This window comes from Entelurus aequoreus, linkage group LG19 (assembly GCF_033978785.1).
Source record: "Entelurus aequoreus isolate RoL-2023_Sb linkage group LG19, RoL_Eaeq_v1.1, whole genome shotgun sequence".
In the NCBI taxonomy this organism is placed as follows: domain Eukaryota; kingdom Metazoa; phylum Chordata; class Actinopteri; order Syngnathiformes; family Syngnathidae; genus Entelurus; species Entelurus aequoreus.
Window position 1 is genome coordinate 10,427,968 of NC_084749.1, and position 20,266 is coordinate 10,448,233.

Genomic DNA, 20,266 nt, shown 5'->3' on the forward strand with positions numbered 1-20,266 from the left:
ACATACAACACTCAACTGGGCTACTGCGCATGCTCGTCATTACTGTGGCATGCTGGGTAGTGTAGTCCTTATATTCCCTGGCTCACAACATCACATTTCCCCCATAAAGAAATGTTTAGCTTAACGGGGCCACTGCGCATGCTCGTCACTACAGTGGCATGCTGGGTAAAGTAGTCTTTATATTCCCTAGCTCATAACATCAATTTTTTCCGCCTATAGAGGCTTTGCAGCTGACGTCATCAGCCACGTGACATTAGCTTGGCGGCCATCTTGCCGGAAATAATGTTTAGCTCAATAAAGTGTTTTTTTTAGCTTCTCATTTCTTATCATTGTAACCACATTTAAAAAACAACTTTTCTCTTCATAGAGTTTTCTTTCAATAAAGAAATAAAGTGCAACAACGTCAACGCATTAGAACAAAAACGCATACAATGTTTTTTTTGTTTTGTTTATCTCCTTCATTGATGTGCATTTTTGATCAATAGACAATTAAACTTTAGCAACTAAACACATATTTACACACCTATGCTTGACAAGGAACAGGATGAAGAAAATCTTATATTTCCTGCCCCCTTCAACATAATAAGTAGTTAAGCATACAAACTAGAGATGTCCGATAATATCGGCCGATAAATGCTTTAAAAAATGTAATATCGGAAATTATCGGTATCGTTTTTTAAAATTTTCGGTATCGGTTTTTTTTTTTTTATATATATATTTTTTAAAGTAAATCAACATAAAAAACACAAGATACACTTACAATTAGTGCACCAACCCAAAAAACCTCCCTCCCCCATTTACACTCATTCACACAAAAGGGTTGTTTCTTTCTGTTATTAATATTCTGCTTCCTACATTATATATCAATATATATCAATACAGTCTGCAAGGAATACAGTCCGTAAGCACACATGATTGTGCGTGCTGCTGGTCCACTAATAGTACTAACCTTTAACAGTTAATTTTACTCATTTTCATTAATTACTAGTTTCTATGTAACTGTTTTCATATTGTTTTACTTTCTTTTTTATTCAAGAAAAGGTTTTGAATTTAGTTATGTTATTTTATTATTATTTTTTAAAAAGGACCTTATCTTCACCATACCTGGTTGTCCAAAATAGGCATAATAATGTGTTTATTCCACGACTGTATGTATCGGTATCGGTTTATATCGGTATCGGTAATTAAGAGTTGGACAATATCGGAATATCGGATATTGGCAAAAAAGCCATTATCGGACATCCCTAATACAAACCAAACAAATAAATATAATGAAAACAAACGAAAAATACAAAAAAAACTTCATGAAGTACAAACCGAACAAAAAAATATAATATACACCTCACGGGATGATACAAAACAAATACAAAACCAGACAAAAAAATAAGTAAAATAATAAATACAAATAAATATATATTGTTCTGTCTTTATTTATGTTTTTCAATTGGAATATATTTCTACAATCTTTTATCTCATTGTAAAGACAATCCCATAGTTGAACCCCCACCACTGTGCTACATTTTCTCAGCAATCACTAACAAACAACCAAACAAAGTAAAAATTAAATCGGTGACGTTCACGTGAATAAATTAGATGGCATTAGCATAATTTTCTGACCTATTTGTATGGGCTTGCCTCTTTGTGATGTTAAGTTCCTGTTATACAGTATATGCCTTGAGCTCTTATTTTGAAGGCGCTAAGAGCGGAAGTGGTGACACGTTGTGGTGGAGCGGAGGTTTTTGAAAGAAAGGTATTAAAGTGGTCCTGGTGTAAAACTGAAGCCTCTGTGCTTGTTATTTTGTAGTTTTATACAGTATAGGCGACATATATAAACCCTCGGTTACACTAATATTTAAAAAAATAAAATATTATTGAACAAACGAACGTGTTCGTGTAACAATACTTCTCGTCGTTCGATTGCTTCAGTCTGCTCTCCAAACCGGAAGTGAACGTCAAAGCAAGATGGTAGCCACGCGGAGGGGAGTACTCGTGTCTTCTCCCACGAAAACAAGAGTCGAGCAGCCCTCCGACATCCAGGTGCGTTCTTCGTCTTCGTCGACGTTTGAACTTCGAACACATTACGGCCTCCGAGTTGTTCTCCGCTCACTTTTTGCTCGTCTTTCGAACCCGGCGAGCTCACGTGGGCTAGCAACGCTCTCCTTCGCTTTGTCAACTTTCAATATTTGTTACTTTTTTTCCCCCCCAGCCTGTTACTATTGGAGTCTTTCTGCGCGTAATATGAACTAAATGCAGTAAATGTTGTATTTACATGAATAATGATAGGATAAAAGTATTACTTTAGCAGTAACCACACCGGAAACGGAAGTCGTTGTTTGTGCCTGCTAAACGAATGCAGGCACAAACCCTCATGCAACAAGTTCTTTTTTAAAATTTTATAAACCTTTATTCATAAATTTCAACATTTGCAAACAGTTGAGAAATAATAAAAGTAAGTAGGGATGTCCGATAGTGGCTTTTTTGCCGATATTCCGATATGTCCAACTATTTATTTATTAATTTAATTAACGATACCGATATCAACCGATACGGATATTAACACATTATTATGTCTAATTTGGACAACCAGGTATGGTGAAGATAAGGTCCTTTTAAAAAATAAAAATAAAAAATTAAATAAGATAAATGAATTAAAAACATTTTCTTGATTAAAAAAGAAAGTAAAACAATATAGAAACTAGTAAATAATGAAAATGAGTAAAATTAACCGTTAAAGGTTAGTACTATTAGTGGACCAGCAGCACGCACAATCATGTGTGCTTACGGACTGTATCCCTTGCAGACTGTATTGTTATTAGGGCTGCTACTAACGATTCATTTGATAATCGATTAATCTGTCGATTATTACTTTGATTAATCGATTAATAATCGGATAAAAGAGACAAACTACATTTCTATCCTATCCAGTATTTTATTGGAAAAAAACCAGCATACTGGCACCATACTTATTTTGATTATTGTTTCTCAGCTGTTTGTAAATGTTGCAGTTTATAAATAAAGGTTTATTAAAAAAATATATATATATTTTTTTTATTAAAAAAAAAACCAAAAACCTCTGCGCATAGCATAGATCCAACGAATCGATGACTAAATTAATCGGCAACTGTTTTAATAATCGATTTAATCGATTAGTTGTTGCAGCCCTAATTGTTATATATTGATATATAATGTAGGAACCAGAATATTAATAACAGAAAGAAACAACCCTTTTGTGTGAATGAGTGTAAACTTCAACGCATCATAATTAAATTATCCTCTCATCTCCCCCCAAAATGGATTAACTCGCTGGAATAAAAAAGACAATATAACATACATACATAAACGTGGATGCATGTGGAAAAGTGCAATATATTTATCTGCACAGTAACCTATTTATTAATTATATATGCACCTTATTGCTTTTTTATCCTGCACTACCATGAGCTTATGTAATGAAATTTCGTTCTTATCTGTACTGTAAAGTTCAAATTTGAATGACAATAAAAAGGAAGTCTAAGTCTAAATGGGGGAGGGAGTTTTTTTTGGGTTGGTGCACTAATTGTAAGTGTATCTTGTGTTTTTTATGTTGATTTAATAATTTTTAAAAAATGATACCGATAATAAAAAAAACAATACCGATAATTTCCGATATTACATTTTAAAGCATTTACGACATCTCTAAAAGTAAGTACAAAAATGTACAAACCGAACAAAAAATATAATATACACCTCACGGGATGATACAAAACAAATATAAAACCAGACAAAAAAATAAGTAAAATAATAAATATAAAGCAAAATGTAAATGTGATCATATTGTTCTGTCTTTATGGAATATAAGGACTACACTACCCAGCATGCCACAGTAATGACGAGCATGCGCAGTGGCCCCGTTGAGTGTCGTATGCATAGACGTCTTATACGTAAACACAGCATTGGCTGCTGTGACGCGAGAAATTCGGCCGCCATCTTGAAGTGGTGATGAGGAGCCGGCGGGATGGCGTGGCGCTGTTCGGAGAACCAGGAACCTGAGGGTTCCTGGTTCAATCCCCACCTTCTACCAACTTTGTCACGTCCGTTGTGTCCTTGAGCAAGACACGTCACCCTTGCTCCTGATGGGTCGTGGTTAGGGCCTTGCATGGCAGCTCCCGCCATCAGTGTGTGAATGTGTGTGTGTGTAAGTGGGTGAATGTGGAAATACTGTCAAAGCGCTTTGAGTACCTTGAAGGTAGAAAAGCGCTATAAAAGTATAACCCATTTACCATTACAAAAATAGTATAACACAGTGCCAGGGGGTTGTAAATTCTAAGTAACTAAAATAGAATGCAATATATATATATATATATATATATATATATATATATATATATTTCTAAGAACAAGAATAGACTGTCGAGTTTCAGATGAAAGTTCTCTTTTTCTGGCCATTTTGAGCGTTTAATTGACCCCACAAATGTGATGCTCCAGAAACTCAATCTGCTCAAAGGAAGGTCAGTTTTGTAGCTTCTGTAACGAGCTAAACTGTTTTCAGATGTGTGAACATGATTGCACAAGGGGTTTCTAATCATCAATTAGCCTTCTTAGCCAATGAGCAAACACATTGTACCATTAGAACACTGGAGTGATAGTTGCTGGAAATGGGCCTCTATACACCTATGTAGATATTGCACCAAAAACCAGACATTTGCAGCTAGATTAGTCATTTACCACATTAGCAATGTATAGAGTGTATTTCTTTAAAGTTAAGACTAGTTTAAAGTTATCTTCATTGAAAAGTACAGTGCTTTTCCTTCAAAAATAAGGACATTTCAATGTGACCCCAAACTTTTGAACAGTAGTGTGTGTGTGTGTGTATATATATATATATATATATATATATATATATATATATATATATATTAGGGCTGCAACAACTAGTCGATTAAAATCGATTATTAAAATAGTTGCCGATTAATTTAGTCATCGATTCGTTGGATCTATGCTATGCGCATTTTTTTTTTTTTTTTATAAACTTTTATTTATAAACTGCAACATTTACAAACCGCTGAGAAACAATAATCAAAATAAGTATGGTGCCAGTATGCTGTTTTTTTTCAATAAAATACTGGAAAGTATAGAAATGTAGTTTGTCTCTTTTATCCGATTATTAACCGATTTAATCGAAGTAATAATCGACAGATTAATCGATTATCAAATTAGTTGTTAGTTGCAGCCCTACTGTATTTATATTATTCGCATGTGAATAATGCTGTATAATAGACTGTATTTATATTATTCACATGTAAAAAATACCTAAGTGTTTATTGTCTATTGTGAGCAAACTGTGGTGCTGAATTTCCCCCATGGATCAATAAAGTACTTTCTATTCTATTCTATTCAGTGTCTGTCGGTGTAATATAAGAAAAAGATTTGTTGGCGAAGAAAAATCCATAAATTAGCCGCTGCAGGGTTCAAAGCGTAGGAAAATAGTAGCGACTTATAGTCTGAAAAATACCAGTCAGTGGAGCGTTATTCCGGTCCTTAAGGCATGGAAAGAGGAGTTAAGAACATCTCAGGAACAATTCCCATTAATGTTATTTATGTGATCAAGAACATTTATTCAAAAACTGTAATAATTATATTAAAGGATAAAAAGGGCCAGCCCTTTTATTTCTTGCCGTGTTATGATCGTGACGTTCTCCTTCTTCCTGTCACACAGGCCACGCCCTCCACACGAAGGACAACCAGGAGTTCTGCGGCGCAGGCGGACAGTCCCACCGGCAAGGTCCTGCAGGAGACCGGCCGCCAGCTTCAGGAAGCAGACCTGCGGACGTCGGTGCTGAAGCGATGCAGCAGAGCCTCCAGACTCCACAGCCCGGAGCAGCCGTGCACCCCCCTGGGCTCGGACGTGTCCGACCTGGAGTCCTGCTGCTCCGACGTAAACGCACGCGTGACACGCAGCAGCAGGAGGAGACCCGCCAGCCAAGAGGAGGAGGACCTGTCCGAGGCCGAGTCCTGCTCGTCCCTGGTCCAGATAAATGTCCGGCGCACAAGAAAGAAGGCGGAGGACAAAAAGGAGGGATCCAGTAGTTCGGCAGTGTCTGAAGCTGAAGCTCCGAGGAAGAGCAGGACCGTCAAGCATGAAGAAGAAGAAGAAGAGTCCGAGGCGGAGTCCTGCTCTTCTGATGTCCAGACCACAAGAACCCTACGCAGCACGAGGAAGACCATCCCTGTCCCAAAGTCGGTCAGGACGGACGACGTGAAGGTGGACTTGGCACCCAAGTCCCGCCAGAGAGTCACTCGAAGTCAAAGACAAAGTGTCCGTCCTCGACGCTCCTCCAAGAGACGAGCGGAGGACTCCGACGAGCTTTCCGACGCCGAGAGCGTGGAGGCGTCTCACTCCGAAGTCCGTAGGAGCACCAGGACCAGAAGCTCGGAAGACGTCTTCCTGAGCTCCCCCACACCGAGGAGGACAAGAAGGACGAGTGCGGCGGCAGAGGAGAAGTCATGTGACTCAGAGAGCTTCGAATCCGGCCCGGAATTCAGCCTCGGCAGGCGGGACAAGACCTGGTCCTCCAGTTCCAACGCCCCGGAGTCCGACTCGGAGGGAGGCGGGACTCCCTGCAGCAGCCGCACCGGATCGGGGAGCAGCCGGCGACGCGCTTCGATTCCCGTGATGAAGAACCTCTACGTGGTTCTGGAGAACGCTCGAGAGGAGATCTTACTGGACAACTCGGTTCTGGACTCCACGGTGGTCTCTGGAGACGCGGATGGGACGCTGCTGGAGGAAGACAAGAAGACCGGCGAGGACTTGAGTGGAGACGTTGGACTTGAAGTAGACCCACAGGCGGGGGACGTCACGCTTGAAGACCGGAGGACCGGGGAGGACCCGACTGAAGATGGGAAAGGAGAGGAAGAGGACGCCATTGAGGTCTTGGCTGAAGCGTCACACCTGGAGGACTGGACTGAAGATGGGAAAGGAGAGGAAGAGGACGCCATTGAGGTCTTGGCTGAACCGTCACACCTGGAGGACTGGACTGAAGATGGGAAAGGAGAGGAAGAGGACTGCAGTGAGGTCTTGGCTGAAGCGTCACACCTGGAGGACTGGACTGAAGATGGGAAAGGAGAGGAAGAGGAGGACGCCAGTGAGGTCTTGGCTGAAGCGTCACACCTGGAGGAAGACAAGACCAGTAAGGACTCTGATGACGTGGCAGAGGTTGCTCTGGAAGACTGTGATGGTGAGGCTGCAGTGGCGTCTGCAGACCAGCAGGGCGAGCTGTCTGCTGAAGAGAGGGAGGACGAGCTCGCCTCGGTGGAGGAAGCGATGGAGACCAAGTGTGAAGACGTTCTTGACGACACACCTGCCAGAACGTCCGAGGTGGAGGTGACGGACCACGCCGAGGCCCAAGCTCCACCCAAGCACAGAAAAGCGGCCTGTAAAGAATTCAGCCTCTCTGTGAGCAGCGATGAAGAGGATGAAGAGGTGTCGGAGGAGGACGAGGACGCAGGAGAGATACCAGACCGCCCCTGGAAGCCTCAGGCCGCGCCCGTGTCCGTGGACGGCGTGTTCATGGTGGACACGCGGGTGGGGGGCGAGGCCAGCGAAGACTACTTGACACAGCCGCTCACCAAGGAGGAGCTGGTCGGTGGAAAGGACGACAAAGAGTTTGTGGATGAAGAGGACCAAGAAGACCAGGAAGTGGACTTGTTCTGGTCCAGCAAGAAAAAGTGGACGTAAGTAAACACACGACGTCATCACCACCCACATACTATTATTACTCAGTCGTTCATCACAGGATCTAAAGTCATTCATCACATGGTTAAGTCATTAGGGCGTGGCCACCGCTGCTGCCCACTGCTCCCCTCACCTCCCAGGGGGTGATCAAGGGTGATGGGTCAAATGCAGAGAATCATTTCCCCCCACCACGTGTTTATTTGACAATCATGGTACTTTAACTTTTTTAATCAAATGGTTAATAGTCACTAATCAAATAGTTAAAAGTCACTAATCAGATGGTTAAAAGTCATTCATCAGATGATTAAAAGTCGCTAATCAGATGGTTAAGTCACTAATCAGACGGTTAAAAGTCATTCATCAGATGATTAAAAGTCGCTAATCAAATGGTTAAAAGTCACTAATCAGATGGTTAAGTCACTAATCAGACGGTTAAAAGTCATTCATCAGATGATTAAAAGTCGCTAATCAAATGGTTAAAAGTCACTAATCAGATGGTTAAAAGTCATTCATCAGATGGTTAAGTCACTAATCAGATGGTTAAGTCATTCATCAGATGGTTAAAAGTCACTAATCAAAAAGTTAAGTCACTAATCAGATGGTTAAGTCATTCATCAGATGATTAAAAGTCGCTAATCAAATGGTTACAAGTCACTAATCAGATGGTTAAAAGTCACTAATCAGACAGTTAAAAGTCATTCATCAGATGGTTAAAAGTCACTAATCAAAAAGTTAAAAGTCAATAATCAGATGGTTAAAAGCCACTAATCAGATGGTTAAAAGTCACTAATCAGATGGTTAAAAGTCACTAATCAGACGGTTAAAAGTCATTCATCAGACGGTTAAAAGTCACTAATCAAAAAGTTAAAAGTCAATAATCAGATGGTTAAAAGTCACTAATCAAAAAGTTAAAAGTCAATAATCAGATGGTTAAAAGTCACTAATCAAAAAGTTAAAAGTCAATAATCAGATGGTTAAAAGTCACTAATCAAAAAGTTAAGTCACTAATCAGATGGTTAAGTCATTCATCAGATGATTAAAAGTCGCTAATCAAATGGTTACAAGTCACTAATCAGATGGTTAAAAGTCACTAATCAGACAGTTAAAAGTCATTCATCAGATGGTTAAAAGTCACTAATCAAAAAGTTAAAAGTCAATAATCAGATGGTTAAAAGCCACTAATCAGATGGTTAAAAGTCACTAATCAGATGGTTAAAAGTCACTAATCAGACGGTTAAAAGTCATTCATCAGACGGTTAAAAGTCACTAATCAAAAAGTTAAAAGTCAATAATCAGATGGTTAAAAGTCACTAATCAAAAAGTTAAAAGTCAATAATCAGATGGTTAAAAGTCACTAATCAAAAAGTTAAAAGTCAATAATCAGATGGTTAAAAGTCACTAATCAAAAAGTTAAAAGTCACTAATCAGATGGTTAAGTCATTCATCAGATGATTAAAAGTCACTAATCAGATGGTTAAAAGTCACTAATCAGATGGTTAAAAGTCACTAATCAGATGGTTAAAAGTTACTAATCAGATGGTTAAAAGTCACTAATCAGATGGTTAAGTCATTCATCAGATGGTTAAAAGTTACTAATCAGATGGTTAAAAGTCACTAATCAGATGGTTAAAAGTCATTCATCAGATGGTTAAAAGTCATTCATCAGATGGTTAAAAGTCATTCATAAGATGGTTAAAAGTCACTAATCAGATGGTTAAAAGTCATTCATCAAATGGTTAAAAGTCATTCATCAGATGGTTAAGTCACTAATCAGATGGTTAAGTCATTCATCAGATGGTTAAAAGTCACTAATCAAAAAGTTAAAAGTCAATAATCAGATGGTTAAAAGTCACTAATCAAAAAGTTAAAAGTCACTAATCAGATGGTTAAGTCATTCATCAGATGAGTAAAAGTCGCTAATCAAATGGTTAAAAGTCACCAATCAGATGGTTAAAAGTCACTAATCAGATGGTTAAAAGTCATTCATCAGATGGTTAAAAGTCACTAATCAGATGGTTAAAAGTTACTAATCAGATGGTTAAAAGTCACTAATCAGATGGTTAAAAGTTACTAATCAGATGGTTAAAAGTCACTAATCAGATGGTTAAAAGTCATTCATCAGATGGTTAAAAGTCACTAATCAGATGGTTAAAAGTCACTAATCAGATGGTTAAAAGTCACTAATCAGATGGTTAAAAGTTACTAATCAGATGGTTAAAAGTCACTAATCAGATGGTTAAAAGTCATTCATCAGATGGTTAAAAGTCATTCATCAGATGGTTAAAAGTCATTCATCAGATGGTTAAAAGTCATTCATCAGATGGTTAAGTCACTAATCAGATGGTTAAGTCATTCATCAGATGGTTAAGTCATTCATCAGATGGTTAAAAGTCACTAATCAAAAAGTTAAGTGACTAATCAGATGGTTAAGTCATTCATCAGATGATTAAAAGTCGCTAATCAAATGGTTAAAAGTCACTAATCAGATGGTTAAAAGTCATTCATCAGATGGTTAAAAGTCACTAATCAAAAAGTTAAAAGTCAATAATCAGATGGTTAAAAGCCACTAATCAGATGGTTAAAAGTCACTAATCAGACGGTTAAAAGTCATTCATCAGATGGTTAAAAGTCACTAATCAAACAGTTAAAAGTCAATAATCAGATGGTTAAAAGTCACTAATCAAAAAGTTAAAAGTCACTAATCAGATGGTTAAGTCATTCATCAGATGATTAAAAGTCGCTAATCAAATGGTTAAAAGTCACTAATCAGATGGTTAAAAGTCACTAATCAGATGGTTAAAAGTTACTAATCAGATGGTTAAAAGTCACTAATCAGATGGTTAAAAGTCACTAATCAGATGGTTAAAAGTTACTAATCAGATGGTTAAAAGTCGCTAATCAGATGGTTAAAAGTCACTAATCAGATGGTTAAAAGTCACTAATCAGATGGTTAAAAGTTACTAATCAGATGGTTAAAAGTCACTAATCAGATGGTTAAAAGTTACTAATCAGATGGTTAAAAGTCGCTAATCAGATGGTTAAAAGTCATTCATCAGATGGTTAAAAGTCGCTAATCAAATGGTTAAAAGTCACTAATCAGATGGTTAAAAGTTACTAATCAGATGGTTAAAAGTCACTAATCAGATGGTTAAAAGTTACTAATCAGATGGTTAAAAGTCATTCATCAGATGGTTAAAAGTCGCTAATCAAATGGTTAAAAGTCACTAATCAGATGGTTAAAAGTCATTCATCAGATGGTTAAAAGTCGCTAATCAAATGGTTAAAAGTCACTAATCAGATGGTTAAAAGTTACTAATCAGATGGTTAAAAGTCACTAATCAGATGGTTAAAAGTTACTAATCAGATGGTTAAAAGTCATTCATCAGATGGTTAAAAGTCGCTAATCAAATGGTTAAAAGTCACTAATCAGATGGTTAAAAGTCATTCATCAGATGGTTAAAAGTCGCTAATCAAATGGTTAAAAGTCACTAATCAGATGGTTAAAAGTTACTAATCAGATGGTTAAAAGTCACTAATCAGATGGTTAAAAGTCACTAATCAGATGGTTAAGTCATTCATCAGATGGTTAAAAGTCGCTAATCAAATGGTTAAAAGTCACTAATCAGATGGTTAAAAGTCATTCATCAGATGGTTAAAAGTCGCTAATCAAATGGTTAAAAGTCACTAATCAGATGGTTAAAAGTTACTAATCAGATGGTTAAAAGTCACTAATCAGATGGTTAAAAGTTACTAATCAGATGGTTAAAAGTCATTCATCAGATGGTTAAAAGTCGCTAATCAAATGGTTAAAAGTCACTAATCAGATGGTTAAAAGTCATTCATCAGATGGTTAAAAGTCGCTAATCAAATGGTTAAAAGTCACTAATCAGATGGTTAAAAGTTACTAATCAGATGGTTAAAAGTCACTAATCAGATGGTTAAAAGTCACTAATCAGATGGTTAAGTCATTCATCAGATGGTTAAAAGTCGCTAATCAAATGGTTAAAAGTCACTAATCAGATGGTTAAAAGTCATTCATCAGATGGTTAAAAGTCGCTAATCAAATGGTTAAAAGTCACTAATCAGATGGTTAAAAGTTACTAATCAGATGGTTAAAAGTCACTAATCAGATGGTTAAAAGTTACTAATCAGATGGTTAAAAGTCATTCATCAGATGGTTAAAAGTCGCTAATCAAATGGTTAAAAGTCACTAATCAGATGGTTAAAAGTCATTCATCAGATGGTTAAAAGTCGCTAATCAAATGGTTAAAAGTCACTAATCAGATGGTTAAAAGTTACTAATCAGATGGTTAAAAGTCACTAATCAGATGGTTAAAAGTTACTAATCAGATGGTTAAAAGTCATTCATCAGATGGTTAAAAGTCGCTAATCAAATGGTTAAAAGTCACTAATCAGATGGTTAAAAGTCATTCATCAGATGGTTAAAAGTCGCTAATCAAATGGTTAAAAGTCACTAATCAGATGGTTAAAAGTTACTAATCAGATGGTTAAAAGTCACTAATCAGATGGTTAAAAGTTACTAATCAGATGGTTAAAAGTCATTCATCAGATGGTTAAAAGTCGCTAATCAAATGGTTAAAAGTCACTAATCAGATGGTTAAAAGTCATTCATCAGATGGTTAAAAGTCGCTAATCAAATGGTTAAAAGTCACTAATCAGATGGTTAAAAGTTACTAATCAGATGGTTAAAAGTCACTAATCAGATGGTTAAAAGTTACTAATCAGATGGTTAAAAGTCATTCATCAGATGGTTAAAAGTCGCTAATCAAATGGTTAAAAGTCACTAATCAGATGGTTAAAAGTCATTCATCAGATGGTTAAAAGTCGCTAATCAAATGGTTAAAAGTCACTAATCAGATGGTTAAAAGTTACTAATCAGATGGTTAAAAGTCACTAATCAGATGGTTAAGTTACTAATCAGATGATTTCAGACAACAAAAAGTGGTTAATCAGACATAAGTCAATCAGAGAAGTTGTTAATCAGATGGTAAAGTTATTGATGAGATGATAGTCACAGTGACAATGTGTGTAAAGAAGTGTGTGTATGTAATGTGTGTGTGTATGTAATGTGTGTGTGTGTGTAATATGTGTGTATGTAATGTGTGTAATGTGTGTGTGTGTGTGTAATGTGTGTGTGTGTGTGTGTGTGTGTGTGTGTGTGTGTGTGTGTGTGTGTGTGCAGGAAGAAGTTGTCCACGGTCATAGATCCTGGCATCAGCGTGAGACAGCTGGGTGGATTGTACATCACCCTTAATGGCAGCCAACCAACACCTGGACCAAGTTGTACTAAGAAACCCAAGGAGAAGAAGGTCCAAGACGAGGTGAAACACCAGCTTCACATTTTTGTCTGTCGTAGGACTGATGACATTTATGACGTGGCACACAGGTGATGAAGAAGAGCGTGATGAAGGCGGACTTTGAGAAGAAGGACACGGTGCCGCCGTACAGCGAGTCCAAACGTGCCTTGAAGAAACAACACAGAGTAAGACTCAGCTTTTTTTAATTCTATCATTCTCAATCTTTATGTAAGACAAGAACACCTTTTTTTCATGCATTCTAAGTGGTAAAATACAGTTAGTATGAGGTGGCGAACAATGCAACTATTGTTGTGCCCATAAAGACCTCTCAAAACTATCCCAAAATACTTTAATGTCATGACCTGAATATTAACAAGTATTAGCAATGTTGTTATTATAAACTCTAACGCAGACATACTACTTTTAGCTAGAGCTAACTAGCATGCTGAGCTGCTGCATGGCCTCTGAGTTGGTGAAAGTTAATTGTAGATTATAAACCGTAGAGCAGTGGTTCTTAACCTTGTTGGAGGTACCGAACCTCACCAGTTTCATATGCCCATTCACCGAAGCCTTCTTTCGTGAAAAATAATGTTGTTTTTCAAATTCAAGACAAAGTTTTATGTTTTTGGTAACACTTTAGTATGGGGAACATATTCTAAGTAACAAAGACTTAATTTAGAGTTATTTGGTTAGGGCCAGCATTAGAGGGTTAGGGTTACACTGCAAAAAGTCAGTGTTCAAAAACAAGAATAAAAAATACAAAAATGAGGGGTATTTTATTTGAACTAAGCAAAATTATCAAAATTTGTCTTGTCAAGACTTTCCAAAACAAGTAAAATTAGCTAACTTCAATGAACCCAAAAATACCTTCAAATAAGTATATTCTCACTACAATTGTACTACTACATGAGTACGTATTTTCTATTGTTTCATTGAAAATAAAACTGCAAAGTCCATTTGTCTGTCATCTGTTTTAATTATGAGACACAATTGTGTCAAAGTCATGATTTTTTTTTTTTCGTGCTTGAAATAAGAAATGATTACTTTAAAAAAGTAGTTTTATACTTGTGGGTGTTGATGACACAGCTTTGCAACACTTGATATTCTAGTTTCAAGCATGTTTTACTCAATATAGGTCATCAAATCTCAGCAACAAGCTGTAATATCTTACTGAGATCATTTAGGACCAAAACCCTTAAAACAAGTAAAACACTCTGACATAAAATCTGCTTAGTGAGAAGAATGATCTTATCAGACAGAAAATAAGCAAATATCACCCTTATTTGACATATTTCATCTTACTTAGATTTCAGTTTTTGCAGTGCATAATAAGGCCATGCCGAATAAGGCATTAATAATAACACGTTAAGATCATAAATGTGACCCGTGCTGGCAAAATGAGTCGGAATCCGCACAGGCTAATTTTGAGCTACAGGCAAATAAGTGAAAAAAATGTATCTTGGTTGAAATTGAGATGTTCACAAAAATGAGTCCATAAAGCCACAATCTAGCGATCCCAATCATCGAAATAGCAAGAAAACATCTTAAATCACCTTTATTTGAAGGTTTTGTACGAGGTATGTCTTCAGAAATTAGTCCTTTGTGTTAAAATTCCTGGAGAAAATCAAGTGTTTTCAACGCTCACTCGCGGCAATAAGGGGGAATCCCAGTAGCCATATTTGTTATCATTGTGACGCCAAGTTGACCTACTTTCTAAAAATTAGCATGGAATTCCCGATGACGCCATTCTGAACCAATACAATTTGAGTTTTTAAACCTGTCCCGACGTAAAGAAATCCAGCTTGTTGCTAAGCGGTCGCTGTGAGGCGTACCCTCATTGGTTGAATCATCATGGCAGCACCCTGATGAAAAACAACACAGTAATTCGAGTGGAATATTTGGTGAAAAAAGGTGATTTTCGAACATTTAATTATTATTTTTGTGGATAACTTAGATTCCGTAATGGATTTAGAAGGTGGAGAGGGTACACAGGCGGTTGCAAGTGCGCTAAATCCACTGCAGTCGGCGAATCTTCTTAGTGCTGCTGGTCAGGAATATTACGGACATCTGACCAGCTGACAAACTGACCAGTGAACAACAAAACTGTGACATAACAGTGTTGACATTTTTGTACATAAACGTTTTCAATAGAGTTGAATATATATTTTTCCTTTAGTCATGGGATTTGACTTTAATTGTACCAATTTTGGTGTTGCTGCAAGGACTTTTAAGGTATGGTTGCTATGGAGTTTTGTTTTGGAACATTCTGTTCTGGAACAGTAAACTTTAAGCTGGTTTTTCTCAAAACGGACCCTCAAACTCGGTCGACTTCAATCGGATGTAACTCGGTCATTTTCTGTCCAATTCCAACAAATCATTTTGAAGGTCTTTAGATGGAGAATGTGTAAATAACAATAGCTCAGTTTTTAAAATTTCCTCATTGTGACTCATTTTGCCAGCACAGGTCACATATGTTACTAATTTGCATGTTAATAAACAACTAATTAATGGTGAATATGTTCCCCATACTAAAGTGTTAGCATGTTTTATTACTGGTGCACAAAATGAAGCGTGCATGAACATCACCTTGTTCAAAGAACAAAACCAACACAGTGCATAAACTCACAACAAATGACACACCTGAAAATCAGTGTGACTTCTGCTGTTGTCGTATCCGTAATATGCCGATAGGGAGAAGTTTTTATTTACACGATGAGTCGGGTGTGTCTTGACCTCCGCCGAACCCCTGAGCCCGACTCACCGAACCCCTAGGGTTCCATCCAACCCAGGTTAAGAACCACTGCCATAGAAGGTTGTGGCCAGAAACTGAGAAGTTGGTCAACTTTGGCGAGAGACAAAAAAGACGCTCGTTTGCAGCACACCTTTTTTGTTTATGATTCATTCTTCATGTAAACAGGAAGATCTAAAGTCAAAGATCACATGTACATGAGCATTAAAACCCTTTGCTCAATACTTTGTTGATGCACCTTTGGCAGCAATTACAGCCTTAAGTCTTTTGGAATATGATGACACAAACTTGGCACACCCACTTTGGTCACTTTCACCTCCCAAGCTGTATCAGTGTTGGTTTTCATTCATACTTATGTACATGTGATTTTTGTTTTTGATACGTTTGCAAAATTAAAAAATGATTGGGGTCTTGTCTGTAGAATTTTGAGGACCAAAATGAATGTATTCCATATATCAGGAGTGTCCAAAGTGCGGCCCGGGGGCCATTTGCGGCCCGCAGTTCATTTTTTAACGGCCCCACGGTACATTTTAAAAATACGGTTGAAAAAAATAAAAAACAAGAAAATGTAGCAATGTTTACTCTAATAACACAAAACTGCCATGTAGGCTGTTTCTTTCTTTAAAAAATAATAATGAGTCGAAATCAATGTCATTATGAATTATTCACCTATCCAAGGCTCCAATTACGTCACATTAAATATTTTGAGATATTTTTTGGGGAAAATGTTGCATATTTTGTGTTTGCCATGTAAAAAAACCAGCTGTTGTTTTTTTTTAAAGAAGGGCCACGAACAAACAAAAAACAAACAACAATAAAACCTATAATTGACGGATAGATCTGAAGTTGATCTTGAGATTATTGTGTTAAAAGTAAACAGTAAAAACACTTAACACTTTAATGAGTAGGACCCTTTTGATCCCCTACAATTTTAGTGTGATTAGTTTTTAAGTGTCATTGCTCAAAAAATAACAATGAATTAAAATCAATGGTGCTATGAGTAATTGACCTTTTTAAGGCTCCAATTATTATATAATCTCAAATATCCCACTTAAAAATTTTATTGGGTGAAAATGTTGAATATTTTGTTTGCCATGTAAAAAAACGAGCTGTTTTTTTTTAAAGGGTCTAAAATGAACAAACAAAAAACAAACAACAATAAAACTTATAATTGACGGATAGATCTGAAGTTGATCTCGAGATTATTGTGTCAAAAGTAAACAGTAAAAAAAAAAAAAATTATAATTTATTTTTTCACAGTTATGAGTAGGACCCTTTTTAGTTTAAGTGTCATCGCTCAAAAAATAATAATGAATTAAAATCAATGGTGTTATGAGTTATTGACCTTTTTAAGGCTCCAATTATTCTATAATCTGAAATATCCCACTTAAAAATTTTATTGGGTGAAAATATTGCATATTTTGTATTTTTTTTCCATTAAAGAAGGTTTTCTTTGACAAAAAGAGCATACAATTTAAATCTTTAAAAAATGTTATATTGACAGAGATCTAGAGATTTAAAAACTTGAATAATAACACAAATAATAAAACTGATTTGATTTTTTTTTATTAAGGATCCCCATTAGGTGGTTGCCTCAACAACCCACTAGTCTTCCTGGGGTCCACAATTCAATACAATTACAAGTAAAAGCATATAATTATAACTACACAATACAGAAAAAAATAAAAGCATTAATAAAAAACAAGCAAACAATTTACAGTCACAGAATAATAATTACCATATAAATATAACTACACAATATAAAACCAAACAAATCATCATCAATGAGCAAACTAATTTAAAAACTCAGATAAAATATTACTCTCTTTTTAAAAACCGGTTTACTTTCAATGCTGGTGAGAATTCGAGGCAGGTTATTCCAGAGCGATAAAGAATTATAAATAAAAGATTTCCGCAAAGCATTCTTCCTGGGACGAGGGAGTACAAAATGCCCCTCACTGGATGCCCTGGTATTGTGATGACTGAATGACACCATTTTTATATTTTTTGGACGAAAACCCTTTGGGGTCCCCGGGATCAAGCCTGAGTGGAAGCCTAAATGTATATTCTTTATACATATATTGTATTGCTTTTTAAAATAAAAAATAGCTTTGATTTTTCAATGTGCGGCCCTCAGTGGAAAAAGTTTGGACACCCCTGCCATATATGAATAAGTCTACAAAATAACAAAATGTGGTAAAGTGATGCACTGGACCTCAAACATCCTTAAAGGGAACTATTAAACTAATGTTTGGTTCTTGGTATTAAAATTTGACTGGTGACCTTCCTAAATATGTCATGTATGTTCCATTAAAACATGTTCTGAGTAAGATGTTATGAAAAACAATGTTTGTGTTGGTCAGGCGGAGCGTGAAAAGACCACAGGGGACGGCTGGTTCAACATGAAAGCTCCCGAGCTCACCAATGAGCTGCAAGGAGATCTTAAACTGCTGAAGATGAGAGGATCCTTGGACCCTAAAAGGTTCTACAAGAAGAACGACCGCGATGGATTCCCCAAGTACTTCCAGGTCCGTGCTACAACAAGTGTGTGTGTGTGTGTGTGTGTTACCTGACAAATGGCGTGATGAAAGTGTGTGTGTGATGCAGATGGCCACTGTGGTGGACAACCCCCTGGACTTCTATCATTCCCGCGTGCCCAAGAAGCAGAGGAAGAGGACCATGGTGGAGGAGCTGCTGGCTGATGAAGAGTTCAGGCAGTAAGTGCAAACATAGACGAGGACTAGAAGCTCCCCCACGTTGTACTGATGCTGTCCTCTTGTCTCGGCAGCAAGAACAAGAAGAAGTACCTCAACATCATGGCCGAGAAAGCGGCCCAGGCAGCAGGAAAGAAGAACAGCTACAGGAACCCCAAGTTTGTCAAGATGTCCAAAAAAGCTGGGAAGTAGAAGCGCCTGGAAGATGACTTATAAATTATATCTGCAATACAAACTAGTTTTCGCCATTTTATTTTCCAGGACTTTAAAGCTACATACAAAACAACATAAATCCACACTTCCTGTACATGAACATTATTCTTATGTAAACACTTGGTTTTAAGATGATTGTACAGTATATCGTTTATATTTGGACATGGCTGAGCATCATTGAGTAATCATGCTTACTTTTTCCCAAGTCAAATGATGCAGCAGTAAATGACTCTGCAGAAAAAACATTTTTAAACGGACATGTACCTGACATGCTTGTTGACATTAAAAGGTGCACTTCTTGCAGATGTCATCTCTTGCACTCAAACTTAAAACCTTTTTTAGGACGTTTACTTTTTAAATAATGTCACCTTTTAGCACTACAGACAAAAAAAAACTTTGTAACTTAAAATTATTTTAAAATACAAATATTTATCTTCTTGGATTATTACTTAAATGAAAAACAATTTTTTTTTAAATTAAAATGTTAATTTTATTGTTTTTATCTAGAAATATTTTTTAAAATCCTGATTTTTGGATTGCTTAAAACTCAATTTTGTAAGATTTTTAAATACAAATGTTTGATCATTGTATGTCAATTGATGTATTCTTTTAAAATCTAAACTGTTGTATCTTTATGGATTATATAAATGTTTTAATTTAAAAATATATTTTAAATACAAATGTTTCCAATTTTTAAGTTATTTCAAACAAAATGTTAAATTAATACACACATTTGTTAATTGTATCTTATTTTTTTCAATTATTTAAAAATACAAATGTTTGTTAGTTGTATGTTAACATCTGAATTTTAAAATACAAATCGGTTTTACCCCAAATTTTTTAAATTAAGTTTGTTTATTGTATCTACATTTTTATATTATTTTAAAATCCAAACATTTCTTAGTTATAATTTGTGGATGATTTAAAAATACAAATATGTTAATTATATCTGAATCTTTTTTATTTTAAAAGTATTTTTAAATACAAATATCCAATTTTTGGATTATTTCAAAAACACTGTTATCTGTTAATTATATCTTATTCTCTAAATTATTTAAAAATACAAATATTTGTTAATTTCTTATTTCATTTATTACCAATAAAAACAATATTTTAATTAAATATAATTGTTGGATTATTTAAAAAAAGTAAAATATTTGTTGATTAAATATATATATAAAAAAGTTTTGCCAAAGCTGGAAGGGCTTCCATTTTTTAAATAAAATCACCTTTGATTAGAATGACAACAATTCTTCATTAAAGCAGAGTTTTGGTAGAATTACCTTTTTTCCCAATCATTACAATACATTTAAAAAGTAAATTCCTTCATTTTTGTCATAATCTTTCCATTCAATACTCTTTTGTCTCTCCCTTCTTGTGCTGTGAAAATCTGCAGCTTCCATCCTTCCCACACGCACACTTGCACATACACACCCACACACCCACTTGCACACACACACCCACGTTGCTCTTTCTATTCCCGCATGATTTCACATGCAGCTTTGGAGAAAAAAAAAAGACAAAATGTCTCGTCTTGGCTTTTAACATCACCCCTGCAGCA

The 20,266-nt window shown here is 36.2% G+C and overlaps 2 protein-coding genes across 4 annotated transcripts in view; one reads left to right on the forward strand and one right to left on the reverse strand.

Annotated features, from left to right (window-relative positions):
• The first annotated feature begins 1,901 nt into the window (after positions 1-1,901).
• dnttip2 (deoxynucleotidyltransferase, terminal, interacting protein 2) lies at positions 1,902-19,002 on the forward strand. Its single transcript, XM_062027875.1, has 7 exons — positions 1,902-2,037; positions 5,696-7,710; positions 12,915-13,053; positions 13,119-13,214; positions 18,142-18,306; positions 18,386-18,495; positions 18,567-19,002. Exons 1-7 carry the CDS (start codon positions 1,963-1,965, stop codon positions 18,682-18,684), a joined length of 2,718 nt encoding a protein of 905 aa, XP_061883859.1. The 5' UTR covers positions 1,902-1,962; the 3' UTR covers positions 18,685-19,002.
• The window catches only part of spata6 (spermatogenesis associated 6), a 44,991-nt gene continuing 41,916 nt past the window's right edge, over positions 17,192-20,266 (reverse strand). For 2 of the 3 annotated variants that reach the window (XM_062027877.1, XM_062027878.1), the window contains exon 12: positions 17,193-20,266. This exon is cut by the window's right edge and continues 311 nt beyond it. The gene's annotated coding sequence lies outside the window, so the exon portion shown is untranslated. The other variant, XM_062027876.1, reaches the window with a different exon arrangement.